General features: G+C 57.9%; 1 protein-coding gene across 1 annotated transcript in view; it reads left to right on the top strand.

The window, feature by feature from the left end:
* SUCLA2 (succinate-CoA ligase ADP-forming subunit beta) overlaps positions 1 to 20,038 on the top strand; it is a 498,521-nt gene that overhangs the window by 68,388 nt on the left and 410,095 nt on the right. Inside the window, exon 2 of the mRNA XM_078657329.1 lies at positions 3,299 to 3,476. Within this exon, the coding sequence (XP_078513455.1) occupies positions 3,299 to 3,476 (178 nt within the window). The remainder of the gene's footprint in view (positions 1 to 3,298; positions 3,477 to 20,038) is intronic.

Raw genomic sequence — 20,038 nt, 5'->3', positions numbered from 1 at the left:
TGTCCACTGTCTCTCTTTCGTACAAGTGTACTCAAGTGTCAGCGGTGGGTTTGGGAGGTTCACTCTTACTTTCTTCTTTTGCCAGACAATATCCAGTAAATATATTTTATATGTCAAATTGACAGTGTGGTGTGTAATTGAAATGTGCTATCCGTTACTTTCTCCTTGGTTACATTAGAGTTTTGGTGTGTTTAGTGGAAGGTGTGAGGGGTAATGAAGTGGTCTAAGAGGGTAAGGCTCTGGTACTAGGGCTTTGAATCTTCCTTGTGGCTTGAGTATCATTATGACAATTGCAATTTTCTTCCCTGAGAGGGACAACATCTGTATTTTAAGGTTCGAGTAAATGATGCCTTTCCTAGTGACGAATACATAATAGGAAGAAAACTTATGTGTTTAACCTCCTCGGTCTTAGTGTCTGCATTTTAATAGCTGTTCAACGTGCGTGTTAGCACTCTAAAGGCATAATGTTTTCAAGTATTTGCATTTGAAAGAAGCGTTGTCTGCTCTGGATGTGGCCTGACATGTTTTAAGGTCTTGGCTCTTGACAGCGGATGTGCTGTCTCCAAAGAGGCATGTTGTATATACTTTGTGGACTACATCCCACCCATAGGCTTCCCCTTTGCTAGCTCTATTGTCGCTCTCCTAATTTTTTTCCTCATTTGCTCTTGACATGAATGTCATGCCTCTCCCTGTGTTTAGTCCTCTCCGAGAGCAGGGACCAATTACTACTGTCCATCTACTCCTCCCATTTAATGACCATTGTAGGAACTTATTTTTTCCTTAAGAGCCTACCTCAGGTGTGGTCATGTTTTCACTCGCTCTGATCACTGCGCCGTTTCTGTAAACAGGCCTGCAAACCTTGTTCGTCTCTCATTTCTTATCCTGTCCCCAATCAGCCTCCTTCAGCTGTTTTTTCCATCTTATGCCCTGTTTCTGCTTGTCCTGTGTTTCCTAAACTGTGAAGTTGCTCTCCCCCACTCCCCATTTTTTCCCATCCCGTCTCCCTATTACCCTCCTCCTGCTGTCATTTGCTCCCTCCCACGACCCTGTGGTTGTTTTCTTTGTGCATCTCTGACTGTAGTTGAACATGCTAGTAAATCATGCTGTTATCTTGTTTTTCAAGCCACAGCATGTTTTTCAATTTCCAGGAGAACATTCATGGGGAGAGAGTGAGAAAGTCCGCATTCCCCTCCATTGTCTCTATTGCCGTGCAAGGTCACATGACTGCTTCGTTTGCACTGTCCTTCACTCACTCATTCTCACCCAAATTAGGCTGCAGGAAGGACTTGTTTCAATTCACTGGATGATAATTGTAAAGTGCCACATGCCACCATCTGCACTCCTAGGCAGTTGAGTTCATCTATATAGTAAGCGTTTTGTGGTTTATCATACAGTGTTCAGTACATCAGCATTCCCCTCCATGGTCTCCATTGTCTTGCAAGGTCACATGACCGATTCGTGTCAGGTGCCCTTCACTCGTTCCTTCTTACCTATGATCCCCTCTCCCGAGATAGTTACAAAAAATAGGAACACATCATAACGGGCTCGATGGTTACTAATAAAACAGGGTTCGGGAAGCGCTTATTTCAATTCACTGGTTGGTTATTGTAAAGCGCCCCATGCGTTTTGTGTTTTCGAATTCAGCCAACAGTATATAAGCATCCACATGGTTTGTTATATTACAGAATTACAGGTCAAAAGCAAAAGATCAGTAAAATACTTATTGCAAGATTAAATAAACGGAGGCTTTTTCAACAGACTACACATTGCCTTTGAGATGTAGGTTTGGTAAATGTTGATGCCAGTCACACAAGTAAAGTCACATTACTCAGATTTTGAAAACTAAAACCAACCAGGGGCACAAAAGAGGCACTTAGTCTGTGTTTTCAAATAGATTGGAAACTGATTAGACAATAGGAGCGGGAGATGGAATTAGCCGAGAACACAACGGAATCTCATAGGGGCACAGTAATATACAACACACACCAACAAATATGCATTCAACCAAAATACTCATGCATTCAAAAGTCGCAGAATACTTGTTTGTTAAGCATTATTAGACCTGCAATAAAAGACGTGTAGTGAATTAGGTTAACGTTTAGGGTCATAGGTCATGAGGCACGATGGTTTTTCCATTACTAATGTATAACTATGTAGTAATTCATTGTTCGACATTTTGTAATAAAATATTGTTTAACTCTGTATAAAATGAGCTGCCTGTGAAGCATCAGATTGAGACCAGCTTTTTACTGGTGTGCACTTGCCACTCTCCCTGTTGCAACAGTAAAGAGCTGATTTGCATTGCCAAGAGGAATCTGTTGTTTTCTTTATTCTCATGTTACCCTGCAGCACACTTTAAGGCTGAATTTGTTACTGTTACACAAATTAACAGGATTAATTTGATCAATCTCCGAATGTTCAAAGGCCGAGTTAGCCCTACCACGATCGGACCACGTGACCCAGTGATAACAATACAGGGACCTAATGAGCTGGCTTACCACTTTCCTACAATGGCCTTAACATCTAGGTGTTGTTTGTAAATCCAAATCACTTGACTGAAAGGGAGATATGGTCAGACTATACCATGTTTTTTCAAACCAGATATTCAAAACAGTGCCCCATGAACCACCATATCTAAGGAAGAGGGAATAGATTTAATAAAAATTCCTGAATTTGAATCTACGCATGCAGAGATCTCTGCATTTTGAGGATTGTTGGCCATGTTACTGCTAGCCAGTCGCATAGCTCAGTGGGTTGAGTGCCTGCAGCATGCATGTGTGTGAATGTGTGTAACATGCAATTCACAAGTATGACTTTCACTAACATAGACGGTACCTTCTGTTCTTGACAACTGAACAAAATACGCATCATGATATTACAAGGTCATTTTGGCAGCACTCGTTAACGGGAATGGACACGTTTCATATTGTGTTTTGCTCTTTATCAAATGGTAAATTTAGTTTGGGATGCCTTGTTCATGTATGCCGTGGTTACACAAAGGAGTACCGGCGCATCCTCTGCGGGCGCTTGGGTGCTGCATCTGCCTGGGGAGCACGTACCACCTGGCCATGCAATTCTGAAGCAAAGTCATTGACATTGACAAAGCAAATTGCTCTTGCATTGCTGAGACAGATTGGCTTTGCCAATGCTTATTATCTGCAGAAACTGGGTATGAAGATATGCAATACTGCTTTAAATCATGGCTCATTTTGGTGCATATGAAATTGCAACCCATAGTTTATACAATTAATGTGGATTTGTTTTTACAATTAGAGATATGTTTGTCTAACTTTGGCAGGTACTCACTGGAGCTTCTGGGCTGTTTAACAGTAATGGCATCCAGGTACAACAGCAAAGGAACCTGTCCCTTCATGAATATCTCAGTATGGGGTTGCTGCAGGAGGCAGGGATCAATGTCCCAAAAGGGCTTGTCGCCACTTCACCCGAGGAAGCCTTTGCAGCCGCCAAAGAAATAGGTACAGTGCACTTGACCACTTTTATGTTTATTGTTGCTGTAAGAACCATAGTATGTATTCAATAATTGTTTTGTTTACAAAATGGTAGTTTATTAACACTTGTGTGCTCAGGATGGCCCCCAACCGTCCTACGTCACAGTGGGCGCGTGCTCAGGCCTGCCCCGGCCGTCCGAACGCCGCTGATTCCCCAGCGCGGCGCAAATTCCCCGCCTGTGCTCAAGAATTAATTAGTGGGTGTAGTACAGACGGCCCCCGGCCGTCCTGAGCACACGCCCACCGTGACGTAGGACGGCCGGGGGCTGTCCTGAGCACTGAAGGGGTTACGCCCCCTAATTAAATTCTCGCACCCGGCCAAATTTGCGCCACAGGGAAGGGGTTAATGTTCCATTTGGAGTAATTAAAAACTTAAGATTGCTTTAAAGCATCAATTTGACTGCCCTTCTACCTGGTTTTGTGCCTTTTCATAGGTTACAAACTAATTGAATGTTTACTCATTTAGTTTTTCTTATTGATTGTGTCTCTTCATAGACTGTACTCATCAGTCCTGAACTTGATGTGGTTTGAAATCCGTTTTGGGGCCAAAACTCTTGTTTGTACTGACAAATATGAACACATGTCGAAAAATCACAGGTTTTAGGTCCACTGATTAACTCGAGGGAGCAAAAAGCTTGTATCAATTGTGTTCCTCAGAAGTGGATAATAATGCTCTTTCCGATTGTTTATTCCCAATTGTGAGTTGTTCGACTATGGAGAGGGTTTAAACTGTGCATCCACATTTTGTGCAACCCCATCATGGTCAGGCCATTAAGTCTCCTCATTGAGATTCATCCTTTGACAAGTCCTTCCATGTGGAATTACTTTTATGAACTTAGTCTCTCATTGATTGATTTAAACAACATACAAAGACCGAGGTTGTTATAACTAGTATCTGAAAGAGACTATTAGTTATAGATTCCTTACTTTAGAATTACCTCCAGGCGTCGGACTGGATCCAGAGAATTTTTCCTCAGTAGTACCTCTGCGTGTCGCTAGGTGGCGTTGGTCGACTTCGCATCCATCGTCGGCATAGTGGTTGCCAGGATGACGTTGCGGTGCCTACTTAGATGCCGCCCCTGTGTGCTGACGTCAGTTCTTTATTTTACCGCTCCAGCCTAGCGCAGATCCGGAGAGAACTTGCCCCTTAGTCATTTTTGACTGAATTTGGGCAACGTCTTTTTTTGAGTCTTCGACTCCTGGTGGGCAAGGGATGTCCCATTGTCAGACCGATTCAAGCCTTGTGACTCCTGTCATAAGCTGTTGTCTGTGACTGATCCGCACCTCGTGTGCCTCTGGTGCCTGGAGCACGACCACGACCTGAAGTCGTGCTCAGACTGTTGGGCCATGAATCCGAGTCTTTGCGTGAGTGGTCCCGAAAGCTTTTGGAGGAGCCGGCAGTCGGCTCGGCGTCGCTCCCGCTCAAGACCTGTTGCTTAGCCATCATACCTCGTCTAAGTCTTTGCACCTTTTTGTGTAAGTCTAAGCACAAGAAGAAGGCAAAGAAGCACCGTCACTCTTTGCCTTCCGGCGTCAGTAGGCTGACGTGATGCAGGACCCAGAGCTTCGTCGCTCTAAAGCACGGGTACTCATAGTACGGCCCGCAGTCCGCCAGCGGCCCGGCAAGCCTTCCTTGGCGGCCCGCGGACCTTGCAGACATTATACCTGTGCTTTAAAAAAACAATTTTTAAAGAGTGTCAGCAAACACCGCCGCAGCAGCGCGGACTTCGAGACACACTGCTCTATGGGGCCGGCGATTCACAACAAAGCCTCATTAACAAGTAAATGGTCTTTAAAAGACATGTGAAGTACTCAGGTGCGGCTTTGTGTGTGCTTGGGAAGCTGGGGTGAGGTGACAGACAGAGGGTGACAGACGGAGGGTGACAGACGGAGGGTGACAGACGGAGGGTGACAGACGGAGGGTGACAGACGGAGGGTGACAGACGGAGGGTGACAGACTGAGGGTGACAGACTGAGGGTGACAGACTGAGGGTGACAGACTGAGGGTGACAGACTGAGGGTGACAGACTGAGGGTGACAGACTGAGGGTGACAGACTGAAGGTGACAGACTGAGGGTGACAGACTGAGGGTGACAGACTGAGGGTGACAGACTGAGGGTGACAGACTGAGGGTGACAGACTGAGGGTGACAGACTGAGGGTGACAGACTGAGGGTGACAGACTGAGGGTGACAGACTGAGGGTGACAGACTGAGGGTGACAGACTGAGGGTGACAGACTGAGGGTGACAGACGGAGGGTGACAGACGGAGGGTGACAGACGGAGGGTGACAGACGGAGGGTGACAGACGGAGGGTGACAGACGGAGGGTGACAGACGGAGGGTGACAGACGGAGGGTGACAGACGGAGGGTGACAGACGGAGGGTGACAGACGGAGGGTGACAGACGGAGGGTGACAGACGGAGGGTGACAGACGGAGGGTGACAGACGGAGGAAGGAAGACATACAGACAGACGGGAGGGAGGGAGACAGGGAGGGAGACGGGGAGGGAGACGGGGAGGGAGACGGGGAGAGGGAGACAGGGAGAGGGAGAGGGAGGGAGAGAGAGACGGGGGGAGGGAGACGGAGGGAGGGAGAGAGGGAGGGAGAGAGAGACGGAGGGAGGAAGAGACGGACGGAGGGAGACACGGAGGGAGACACGGAGGGAGACACGGAGGGAGGGAGACACGGAGGGAGGGAGACACGGAGGGAGGGAGACACGGAGGGAGGGAGACACGGAGGGAGGGAGACACGGAGGGAGGGAGACACGGAGGGAGGGAGACACGGAGGGAGACACGGAGGGAGACACGGAGGGAGACACGGAGGGAGACACGGAGGGAGACACGGAGGGAGGCAGACACGGAGGGCGACACGGAGGGAGGGCGACACGGAGGGAGGGCGACACGGAGGGAGGGAGACACGGAGGGAGGGAGACACGGAGGGAGACAGACACGGAGGGAGACAGACACGGAGGGAGACAGACACGGAGGGAGACAGACACGGAGGGAGACAGACACGGAGGGAGACAGACACGGAGGGAGACAGACACGGAGGGAGACAGACACGGAGGGAGACAGACACGGAGGGAGACAGACACGGAGGGAGACAGACACGGAGGGAGACAGACACGGAGGGAGACAGACACGGAGGGAGACAGACACGGAGGGAGACAGACACGGAGGGAGACAGACACGGAGGGAGGGAGACACGGAGGGAGGGAGACACGGAGGGAGGGAGACACGGAGGGAGGGAGACACGGAGGGAGGGAGACACGGAGGGAGGGAGACACGGAGGGAGACAGACACGGAGGGAGACAGACACGGAGGGAGACAGACACGGAGGGAGACAGACACGGAGGGAGACAGACACGGAGGGAGACAGACACGGAGGGAGACAGACACGGAGGGAGACAGACACGGAGGGAGACAGACACGGAGGGAGACAGACACGGAGGGAGACAGACACGGAGGGAGACAGACACGGAGGGAGGGAGACACTGAGGGAGACAGACACGGAGGGAGACAGACACGGAGGGAGGGAGACACTGAGGGCGACACTGAGGGAGGGCGACACTGAGGGCGACACTGAGGGAGACACTGAGGGAGGGAGACACGGAGGGAGACACTGAGGGAGGGAGACACGGAGGGAGACACTGAGGGAGGGAGACACGGAGGGAGACACTGAGGGAGGGAGACACGGAGGGAGACACTGAGGGAGGGAGACACGGAGGGAGACACGGAGGGAGGGAGACACGGAGGGAGGGCGACACTGAGGGAGGGCGACACTGAGGGAGGGAGACACTGAGGGAGACACTGAGGGAGGGAGACACTGAGGGCGACACTGAGGGAGGGAGACACTGAGGGCGACACTGAGGGAGGGAGACACTGAGGGCGACACTGAGGGAGGGAGACACTGAGGGAGACACGGAGGGAGGGAGACACTGAGGGAGGGAGACACTGAGGGAGACAGGGAGGGAGACACGGAGGGAGGGAGGGAGACACGGAGGGAGGGAGACACGGAGGGAGGGAGACACGGAGGGAGGGAGACACGGAGGGAGGGAGACACGGAGGGAGGGAGACACGGAGGGAGGGAGACACGGAGGGAGGGAGACACTGAGGGAGACACGGAGGGAGGGAGACACTGAGGGAGGGAGACACTGAGGGAGACACTGAGGGAGGGAGACACTGAGGGAGGGAGACAGGGAGGGAGGGAGACAGGGAGGGAGACACTGAGGGCGACACTGAGGGAGGGCGACACTGAGGGAGGGCGACACTGAGGGAGGGCGACACGGAGGGAGGGCGACACGGAGGGAGGGCGACACGGAGGGAGGGAGACACGGAGGGAGGGAGACACGGAGGGAGGGAGACACGGAGGGAGGGAGACACGGAGGGAGGGAGACACGGAGGGAGGGAGACACGGAGGGAGGGAGACACGGAGGGAGGGAGACACGGAGGGAGGGCGACACGGAGGGAGGGCGACACGGAGGGAGGGCGACACGGAGGGAGGGAGACACGGAGGGAGGGAGACACGGAGGGAGGGAGACACGGAGGGAGGGCGACACTGAGGGAGGGCGACACTGAGGGAGGGCGACACTGAGGGAGGGCGACACGGAGGGAGGGCGACACGGAGGGAGGGCGACACGGAGGGAGGGCGACACGGAGGGAGGGCGACACGGAGGGAGGGAGACACGGAGGGAGGGAGACACGGAGGGAGGGAGACACTGAGAGAGACACGGAGGGAGGGAGACACTGAGGGAGACAGACACTGAGGGAGACACTGAGGGAGACACTGAGGGAGACACTGAGGGAGGGAGACACTGAGGGAGACACTGAGGGAGGGAGACAGGGAGGGAGACACGGAGGGAGGGAGACACGGAGGGAGGGAGACACGGAGGGAGGGAGACACTGAGGGAGGGAGACACTGAGGGAGGGAGACACTGAGGGCGACACGGAGGGAGGGCGACACTGAGGGAGGGCGACACTGAGGGAGGGCGACACTGAGGGAGGGCGACACTGAGGGAGGGCGACACTGTGGGAGGGCGACACTGAGGGAGGGCGACACTAAGGGAGACACGGAGGGAGGGAGACACTGAGGGAAACACTGAGGGAGGGCGACACTGAGGGAGGGCGACACTGAGGGAGGGAGACACTGAGGGAGACACGGAGGGAGGGAGACACTGAGGGAAACACGGAGGGAGGGCGACACTGAGGGAGGGCGACACTGAGGGAGGGAGACACTGAGGGAGACACGGAGGGAGGGAGACACGGAGGGAGGGAGACACGGAGGGAGGGAGACACGGAGGGAGGGAGACACGGAGGGAGGGAGACACGGAGGGAGACACTGAGGGAGGGAGACACTGAGGGAAACACGGAGGGAGGGCGACACTGAGGGAGGGCGACACTGAGGGAGGGAGACACTGAGGGAGACACGGAGGGAGGGAGACACGGAGGGAGGGAGACACGGAGGGAGGGAGACACGGAGGGAGGGAGACACGGAGGGAGACACTGAGGGAGGGAGACACTGAGGGAGACACTGAGGGAGGGAGACACTGAGGGAGGGAGGCACTGAGGGAGACACGGAGGGAGGGAGACACGGAGGGAGGGAGACACGGAGGGAGGGAGACACGGAGGGAGAGAGACACGGAGAGAGGGAGACACGGAGAGAGGGAGACACGGAGGGAGGGAGACACGGAGGGAGGGAGACACGGAGGGAGGGAGACACGGAGGGAGGGAGACACGGAGGGAGGGAGACACGGAGGGAGGGAGACACGGAGGGAGGGAGACACACACTGAGGGAGACAGACACTGAGGGAGACAGACACTGAGGGAGACAGACACTGAGGGAGACAGACACTGAGGGAGACACGGAGGGAGACAGACACTGAGGGAGACACGGAGGGAGACACGGAGGGAGGGAGACACTGAGGGAGGGCGACACTGAGGGAGGGCGACACTGAGGGAGGGCGACACTGAGGGAGACACTGAGGGAGGGAGACACGGAGGGAGGGAGACACGGAGGGAGGGAGACACGGAGGGAGGGAGACACTGAGGGAGGGAGACACTGAGGAGGGAGACACTGAGGGAGGGAGACACTGAGGGAGGGAGACACTGAGGGAGACACTGAGGGAGACACTGAGGGAGGGAGACACGGAGGGAGGGAGACACGGGGGGAGGGAGACACTGGGGGAGGGAGACACGGAGGGAGGGCGACACTGAGGGAGGGCGACACTGAGGGAGGGCGACACTGAGGGAGGGCGACACTGAGGGAGGGCGACACTGAGGGAGGGCGACACTGAGGGAGGGCGACACTGAGGAGGGCGACACTGAGGAGGGCGACACTGAGGGAGGGCGACACTGAGGGAGGGCGACACTGAGGGAGGGCGACACTGAGGGAGGGCGACACTGAGGGAGGGCGACACTGAGGGAGGGCGACACTGAGGGAGGGCGACACTGAGGGAGGGCGACACTGAGGGAGGGCGACACTGAGGGAGGGCGACACTGAGGGAGGGCGACACTGAGGGAGGGCGACACGGAGGGAGGGAGACACGGAGGGAGGGAGACACGGAGGGAGACACGGAGGGAGGGAGACACGGAGGGAGGGAGACACTGAGGGAGGGAGGCACTGAGGGAGACACGGAGGGAGGGAGACACGGAGGGAGGGAGACACGGAGGGAGGGAGACACGGAGGGAGGGAGACACGGAGGGAGGGAGACACGGAGGGAGACACGGAGGGAGACACGGAGGGAGACATGGAGGGAGGGAGACACTGAGGGCGACACGGAGGGAGGGCGACACTGAGGGAGGGCGACACTGAGGGAGGGCGACACTGAGGGGGCGACACTGAGGGAGGGCGACACTGAGGGAGGGCGACACTGAGGGAGGGCGACACTGAGGGAGGGCGACACTGAGGGAGGCAGACACTGAGGGAGGGAGACACTGAGGGAGACACGGAGGGAGGGCGACACTGAGGGAGACACGGAGGGAGGGCGACACTGAGGGAGAGAGACACTGAGGGAGACACTGAGGGAGGGAGACACTGAGGGAGACACGGAGGGAGGGAGACACTGAGGGAGGGAGACACTGAGGGAGGGAGACACTGAGGGAGGGAGACACGGAGGGAGAGAGACACTGAGGGAGACACGGAGGGAGGGAGACACTGAGGGAGACACTGAGGGAGGGAGACACTGAGGGAGGGAGGCACTGAGGGAGAGAGGCACTGAGGGAGACACGGAGACACGGAGGGAGGGAGACACGGAGGGAGGGAGACACGGAGGGAGGGAGACACGGAGGGAGGGAGACATGGAGGGAGGGAGACATGGAGGGAGGGAGACATGGAGGGAGGGAGACACGGAGGGAGGGAGACACGGAGGGAGGGAGACACGGAGGGAGGAGACACTGAGAGAGACACGGAGGGAGGGAGACACTGAGGGAGGGAGACACTGAGGGAGGGAGACACGGAGGGAGGGAGACACGGAGGGAGGGGAGACACGGAGGGAGGGAGACACTGAGGGAGACACTGAGGGAGGGAGACACTGAGGGAGACACTGAGGGAGACACTGAGGGAGGGAGACACTGAGGGAGGGAGACACTGAGGGAGGGAGACACTGAGGGAGGGAGACACTGAGGGAGGGAGACACGGAGGGAGGGAGACACGGAGGGAGGGAGACACGGAGGGAGGGAGACACGGAGGGAGGGAGACACGGAGGGAGGGAGACACTGAGGGAGACACTGAGGGAGACACTGAGGGAGACACTGAGGGAGACACTGAGGGAGACACTGAGGGAGACACTGAGGGAGACACTGAGGGAGACACTGAGGGAGACACTGAGGGAGACACGGAGGGAGGGAGACCCGGAGGGAGGGAGACACGGAGGGAGGGAGACACGGAGGGAGGGAGACACGGAGGGAGGGAGACACTGAGGGAGGGCGACACGGAGGGAGGGAGACACTGAGGGAGGGAGACACTGAGGGAGGGCGACACTGAGGGAGGGCGACACTGAGGGAGGGCGACACTGAGGGAGGGCGACACTGAGGGAGGGAGACACTGAGGGAGGGAGACACGGAGGGAGGGAGACACGGAGGGAGGGAGACACGGAGGGAGGGAGACACGGAGGGAGGGAGACACGGAGGGAGGGAGACACGGAGGGAGGGAGACACTGAGGGAGGGAGACACTGAGGGAGGGAGACACTGAGGGAGGGAGACACGGAGGGAGGGAGACACGGAGGGAGGGAGACACGGAGGGAGGGAGACACGGAGGGAGGGAGACACGGAGGGAGGGAGACACGGAGGGAGGGAGACACGGAGGGAAGACACGGAGGGAAGACACGGAGGGAGGGAGACACGGAGGGAGGGAGACACGGAGGGAGGGAGACACGGAGGGAGGGAGACACGGAGGGAGGGAGACACGGAGGGAGGGCGACACGGAGGGAGGGCGACACGGAGGGAGACACGGAGGGAGACACGGAGGGAGACAGACACTGAGGGAGACAGACACTGAGGGAGACAGACACTGAGGGAGACAGACACTGAGGGAGGGCGACACTGAGGGAGGGAGGCACTGAGGGAGACACGGAGGGAGGGAGACACTGAGGGAGACACGGAGGGAGGGAGACACTGAGGGAGACACGGAGGGAGGGAGACACGGAGGGAGGGAGGCACTGAGGGAGACACGGAGGGAGGGAGGCACTGAGGGAGACACGGAGGGAGGGAGACACGGAGGGAGGGAGACACGGAGGGAGGGAGACACTGAGGGAGGGAGACACTGAGGGAGGGCGACACTGAGGGAGGGAGACACTGAGGGAGGGCGACACTGAGGGAGGGCGACACTGAGGGAGGGCGACACTGAGGGAGGGCGACACTGAGGGAGGGCGACACTGAGGGAGGGCGACACTGAGGGAGGGCGACACTGAGGGAGGGCGACACGGAGGGAGACACGGAGGGAGACACGGAGGGAGACACGGAGGGAGGGAGACACGGAGGGAGGGAGACACTGAGGGAGGGAGGCACTGAGGGAGGGAGACACGGAGGGAGGGAGACACGGAGGGAGGGAGACACGGAGGGAGGGAGACACGGAGGGAGGGAGACACGGAGGGAGGGAGACACGGAGGGAGGGAGACACGGAGGGAGGGAGACACGGAGGGAGGGAGACACGGAGGGAGGGCGACACGGAGGGAGGGCGACACGGAGGGAGGGTGACACGGAGGGAGGGCGACACGGAGGGAGACACGGAGGGAGGGCGACACTGAGGGAGGGAGACACGGAGGGAGACAGACACTGAGGGAGGGAGACACTGAGGGAGGGCGACACTGAGGGAGGGCGACACTGAGGGAGGGCGACACTGAGGGAGGGCGACACTGAGGGAGGGCGACACTGAGGGAGGGCGACACTGAGGGAGGGCGACACTGAGGGAGGGCGACACTGAGGGAGGGCGACACTGAGGGAGACACGGAGGGAGACACTGAGGGAGACACGGAGGGAGACACGGAGGGAGACACGGAGGGAGGGAGACACGGAGGGAGGGAGACACGGAGGGAGGGAGACACTGAGGGAGGGAGACACTGAGGGAGGGAGACACGGAGGGAGGGCGACACTGAGGGAGGGCGACACTGAGGGAGGGCGACACTGAGGGAGGGCGACACTGAGGGAGGGCGACACGGAGGGCGACACGGAGGGAGACACGGAGGGAGACACGGAGGGAGACACGGAGGGAGACACGGAGGGAGACACGGAGGGAGACACGGAGGGAGGGAGACACGGAGGGAGGGAGGCACTGAGGGAGGGAGACACGGAGGGAGGGAGACACGGAGGGAGGGAGACACGGAGGGAGGGAGACACGGAGGGAGGGAGACACGGAGGGAGGGAGACACGGAGGGAGGGAGACACGGAGGGAGGGAGACACGGAGGGAGGGCGACACGGAGGGAGGGCGACACGGAGGGAGGGCGACACGGAGGGAGGGCGACACGGAGGGAGACACGGAGGGAGACAGACACTGAGGGAGGGAGACACTGAGGGAGGGCGACACTGAGGGAGGGAGACACTGAGGGAGGGCGACACTGAGGGAGGGCGACACTGAGGGAGGGCGACACTGAGGGAGGGCGACACTGAGGGAGGGCGACACTGAGGGAGGGCGACACTGAGGGAGGGCGACACTGAGGGAGGGCGACACTGAGGGAGGGCGACACTGAGGGAGGGCGACACTGAGGGAGGGCGACACTGAGGGAGGGCGACACGGAGGGCGACACGGAGGGAGACACGGAGGGAGACACGGAGGGAGGGAGACACTGAGGGAGGGAGACACTGAGGGAGGGAGGCACTGAGGGAGACACGGAGGGAGGGAGACACGGAGGGAGGGAGACACGGAGGGAGGGAGACACGGAGGGAGGGAGACACGGAGGGAGGGAGACACTGAGGGAGGGAGACACTGAGGGAGGGAGACACGGAGGGAGGGAGACACGGAGGGAGGGCGACACGGAGGGAGGGCGACACGGAGGGAGGGCGACACGGAGGGAGACACGGAGGGAGACACTGAGGGAGACAGACGCTGAGGGAGACAGACGCTGAGGGAGACAGACACTGAGGGAGGGCGACACTGAGGGAGGGCGACACTGAGGGAGGGAGACACTGAGGGAGGGAGACACTGAGGGAGGGAGACACTGAGGGAGGGAGACACTGAGGGAGGGAGACACTGAGGGAGGGCGACACTGAGGGAGGGAGACACTGAGGGAGGGCGACACTGAGGGAGGGCGACACTGAGGGAGGGCGACACTGAGGGAGGGCGACACTGAGGGAGGGCGACACTGAGGGAGGGCGACACTGAGGGAGGGCGACACTGAGGGAGGGCGACACTGAGGGAGGGCGACACTGAGGGAGGGCGACACTGAGGGAGGGCGACACTGAGGGAGGGCGACACTGAGGGAGGGCGACACTGAGGGAGGGCGACACTGAGGGAGGGCGACACTGAGGGAGGGCGACACGGAGGGCGACACGGAGGGCGACACGGAGGGAGACACGGAGGGAGACAGACACGGAGGGAGGGAGACACTGAGGGAGGGAGACACTGAGGGAGGGAGACACTGAGGGAGGGAGGCACTGAGGGAGACACGGAGGGAGGGAGACACGGAGGGAGGGAGACACGGAGGGAGGGAGACACGGAGGGAGGGAGACACGGAGGGAGGGAGACACGGAGGGAGGGAGACACGGAGGGAGGGAGACACGGAGGGAGACATGGAGGGAGGGAGACACTGAGGGAGAGAGACACTGAGGGAGGGAGACACTGAGGGAGACACTGAGGGAGGGAGACACTGAGGGAGGGAGGCACTGAGGGAGACACGGAGGGAGGGAGACACTGAGGGCGACACGGAGGGAGGGAGACACTGAGGGAGACACGGAGGGAGGGCGACACGGAGGGAGGGAGACACTGAGGGAGGGAGACACTGAGGGAGGGAGACACTGAGGGAGAGAGACACTGAGGGCGACACGGAGGGAGGGCGACACTGAGGGCGACACGGAGGGAGGGCGACACGGAGGGAGGGAGACACTGAGGGCGACACGGAGGGAGGGCGACACGGAGGGAGGGAGACACTGAGGGCGACACGGAGGGAGGGCGACACGGAGGGAGGGAGACACTGAGGGAGGGAGACACTGAGGGAGGGAGACACTGAGGGAGGGAGACACTGAGGGAGAGAGACACTGAGGGAGGGAGACACTGAGGGAGACACTGAGGGAGGGAGACACTGAGGGAGGGAGGCACTGAGGGAGAGAGGCACTGAGGGAGACACGGAGGGAGGGAGACACTGAGGGAGACACGGAGGGAGGGAGACACTGAGGGAGACACGGAGGGAGGGAGACACGGAGGGAGGGAGACACGGAGGGAGGGAGGCACTGAGGGAGACACGGAGGGAGGGAGACACGGAGGGAGGGAGACACAGAGGGAGGGAGACGCGGAGGGAGGGAGACGCGGAGGGAGGGAGACGCGGAGGGAGGGAGACGCGGAGGGAGGGAGACGCGGAGGGAGGGAGACGCGGAGGGAGGGAGACGCGGAGGGAGGGAGACGCGGAGGGAGGGAGACGCGGAGGGAGGGAGACACGGAGGGAGGGAGACACTGAGGGAGGGAGACACTGAGGGAGGGAGACACGGAGGGAGACACGGAGGGAGGGAGACGCGGAGGGAGGGAGACGCGGAGGGAGGGAGACGCGGAGGGAGGGAGACGCGGAGGGAGGGAGACGCGGAGGGAGGGAGACGCGGAGGGAGGGAGACGCGGAGGGAGGGAGACGCGGAGGGAGGGAGACGCGGAGGGAGGGAGACACTGAGGGAGGGAGACACTGAGGGAGGGAGACACTGAGGGAGGGAGACACTGAGGGAGGGAGACACTGAGGGAGGGAGACACGGAGGAGGGCGACACGGAGGGAGGGCGACAGACACTGAGGGAGACAGACACTGAGGGAGACAGACACTGAGGGAGACAGACACTGAGGGAGACAGACACTGAGGGAGACAGACACTGAGGGAGACAGACACTGAGGGAGACAGACACTGAGGGAGACAGACACTGAGGGAGACAGACACTGAGGGAGACAGACGCTGAGGGAGACAGACGCTGAGGGAGACAGACGCTGAGGGAGACAGACGCGGAGGGAGACAGACGCGGAGGGAGGGAGACGCGGAGGGAGGGAGACGCGGAGGGAGACGCGGAGGGAGGGAGACAGACAGACAGACAGACATACAGACAGAGGGGGAGACGGAGACGGACGGAGGGAGACGGACGGAGGGAGACGGACGGAGGGAGACGGACGGAGGGAGACGGACGGAGGGAGACGGACGGAGGGAGACGGACGGACGGAGGGAGACGGACGGAGGGAGGGAGGGAGACGGACGGACGGAGGAGACGGACGGAGGGAGGGAGACGGACGGAGGAGACGGACGGAGGGAGGGAGACGGAGGGAGACTGAGGGAGACGGACGGAGGGAGGGAGACGGACGGACGGAGGGAGGGAGACGGAGGGAGACTGAGGGAGACGGACGGAGGGAGGGAGACGGACGGAGGGAGGGAGACGGACGGAGGGAGGGAGACGGACGGAGGGAGGGAGACGGACGGAGGGAGGGAGACGGACGGAGACGCGGAGGGAGACGCGGAGGGAGACGCGGAGGGAGACGTGGAGGGAGACGTGGAGGGAGACGTGGAGGGAGGGAGACGTGGAGGGAGGGAGACGTGGAGGGAGGGAGACGCGGAGGGAGGGAGACGCGGAGGGAGACGCGGAGGGAGACGCGGAGGGAGACGCGGAGGGAGACGCGGAGGGAGACGCGGAGGGAGACGCGGAGGGAGACGCGGAGGGAGACGCGGAGGGAGACGCGGAGGGAGACGCGGAGGGAGACGGAGAAAGGGCGAGAGGGAGCGAGGGAGGGAGACAGAGGGAGGGAGAGGGGGAGACAGAGGGAGGGAGAGGGGGAGACAGAGGGAGGGGGAGACGGAGAGAGGGAGGGAGGGGGACAGGGGGAAGGGGACAGGGGGAAGGGGACAGGGGGAGGGGGACAGGGGGAAGTGGGAGGGATGAGAGGGAGAGAGGGAAGTGGGAGGGATGAGAGGGAGAGAGGGAGGGAGGGGGACGGGGGAAGGGGACAGGGGGAGGGGGACAGGGGGAAGTGGGAGGGATGAGAGGGAGAGAGAGAGGGAGAGAGGGAGGGAGGGGGACAGGGGGAAGGGGACAGGGGGAGGGGGACAGGGGGAGGGGGACATGGGGGGGAGGGGGGAGGGGGACGTGGGGGGGAGGTGGGAGGGGGACGTGGGAGGGAGACGTGGGAGGGAGACGTGGGAGGGGGACGGGGAGGGAGACGGAGACGTGGGAGGGTGACGGAGACGTGGGAGGGAGACGGAGAGGGAGGGGGAGACGTGGGAGGGAGACGGAGAGGGAGGGGGAGACGTGGGAGGGAGGGGGAGAGGGAGGGGGAGACTGAGGGAGACTGAGACTGAGGGAGACTGAGACTGAGGGAAAGGGAAAGAGAGGGAGACTGAGGGAGACTGAGACTGAGGGAAAGGGAAAGAGAGGGAGACTGAGGGAGAGGGAAAGAGAGGGAGACTGAGGGAGAGGGAAAGAGAGGGAGACTGAGGGAGAGAGAGGGAGACTGAGGGAGAGAGGGAAAGAGGGAAAGAGGGAAAGAGAGGGAGACTGAGGGAGAGAGGGAGAGGGAAAGAGAGGGGGAAAGAGGGAAAGAGAGGGAGAGAGGGAAAGAGAGGGAGACTGAGGGAGAGGGAAAGAGAGAGGGAGGGAGGGAGGGAGAGGGAGGGGGAGGGAGCGGGAGGGAGAGGGAGAGGGAGAAGGGGAGGGAGGGAGGCAGACAGAGGGGAGGGAGACAGACAGAGGGGAGGGAGCCCTGTACCTAAAGTGCAGTCTTAATATGAGACACTCATATGAGCTCTCCTCTGTTATTTGAGTTTGGGCCTGGGCAGTAGTCATTCAATGAAGCACCATCTCTGTTAATTATCTAAAACAATCTTCCTCAAATACTGGGTGGTAGATATGATGCAGAGGTACTTGTAATGGTAATGGGTCTGGTTTTTGTCATGGTAATCACTTAGAATGTTGTCTGTGTGATTCTAGCTGAAATGAGAACGCATTGCAATGCTGAGCAAGTCAGACGGTAGTACGGAAGTGAAAGAGACAGCAAAAACTATGAGCCTGTAGGTCTGGTCCACCAAATTTAGGAAAAAGTCTACAAAGAGAAAGTAAAGAAAACAATTACTTCCGCTTGCAACACTCATAATAAGGCAAACTAAAATGCATATTTTAGAGTTTAAAAAAACTCATATCACCAAAGTATTCCCTGGCTCGGGCACTCGTAGTGAAGGTAGCCAGTAACTGTAATGTATTGGACAATTGCCCAATAGTATATGCTGTAGTGGGGCCAAAGACAGATTGTATTGTATATAGCGCTTACTACCCCTGATGAGGCGTCAAAGCACTTTTTCGGCGAGTAGCACGCTACTCCGGGACCCTTAGAGGATTAGTGTTGAATTAATAGTGAAACAAGCAAGTACATTTTAAGTGGTGAATAGGTTAGTCAGTTATTTGGATTTGGAACGATAGCAGAAGGATAGAGGAGGACAAAGGTTTGTATTTATATAGCGCTTGTTGACGCACGCTATTCAGGAAGCCTACAAAGGATTAGTGGTGAATTAATATGGTGAAATATGAAGTAATTTCAGTGGTGGATATTAGTCAGTTACTTGGAGTGAGAAGGATAGCGGAGGGATAAAAAGGGGAAGAAAGATTTGCATTCATATAGCACTTGTTACCCCTGTTTGGTGTTGAATCGCTTTTCTGGCGAGTAGCACGCCACTCCGGAACCCATAAAGGATTACTGTTGAAAATTAGTATAGTAAAAAATATGAAGTAATTTGAGTAGTGGATATGTTATTCAGTTATTTGGGTAGTATATTAGTATAGTTTAATATGGAATTTGGGAAGTGAACATGTTAGTCTGTTAATTTCGATTGAAAAGGATAGTTGAGGGATAAAAGAGTAAACTCTTTTTTCTTTTTTTTTAGGTCTTAGCAATAGGAGAAGGCTTTTGGATGAGTAAAAAGAAGTTTTGGGTATTGCTAAAAGAGAAAAAGGGCAGCATTTCTGGCCCTAGCCCGACCAGTCTCGAACAGGCAACTACCCTTGTCCTCTCCGCCCTTAGCCTCGACGCCCGGGCTGAGACGCCCTAAGCCTGGCCCTTTTTCATAGCCCTAGTAATCAGGTGACCCCTTCAGCCATTGGGAACCCTAACACTATCCAATCCCAACACTAGCCCTAAAATCTAGAACCAATAGGATACCAGAACCTTACTGCCAATCTTAGCCCTAGTCCAAGCACCCAATCAGTTCAAAACCCTGGTCTCTACGTCCAATAAAGGCCTTAGGCCTACCAGTAGTCCCAACCCAAGTCCAAGCAGCCAATGGTACAGGTGGCCCTAGTCCTTACTTCCAATAGAAAGCCTAACCCTATTCATAGTCCCACAACTAGTCCAACAACCAATCACACCAGAAGCCCTAAATAGCTACTTCCAATTAAAGGTCTAACCCTAGCTCTAGTCCCACCCTACTCCCAACAACCAATAACATAGGAAGCCCTAGTCCCTACTTCCAATAGAAATCCTAACCCTAGCCCTAGTTCGAACCCTACAATGATTGAATCACAGACCCAGAAACCAATCAGAACCCTCAAATACCCAACCAATGAGGACATTAACCCTATCCCAATAGAAACACCAGATACAACCACCAATCAGTGTACACATGTGCCAACCACTAGCAGACCATATAAGGTCCCAGCGACCTCAGACAAGGTTTGCTGGCCAGGGAGTTGGAAGCTGCTTCTCCTGCTCAGAATCTCATAGGAGACAGACCGGCTCAATCCACACTTTGGACTTCTGCAGGTAAAGGCTTCACTAACTCGAAATCTAACAATACTGTTTGAATAAAACTTTATTCCCCCTGCTGGCCAAAAAAATGAAGTGCACAGGCCCCAGTAAATACAGTTTAAACATCTC

Source organism: Lissotriton helveticus, chromosome 8, assembly GCF_964261635.1.
Source record: "Lissotriton helveticus chromosome 8, aLisHel1.1, whole genome shotgun sequence".
Taxonomy (NCBI): Eukaryota; Metazoa; Chordata; class Amphibia; order Caudata; family Salamandridae; genus Lissotriton; species Lissotriton helveticus.
The sequence above is the reverse complement of the archived record's forward strand: the minus strand, read 5'-3'. Positions and strand labels throughout refer to the sequence as shown.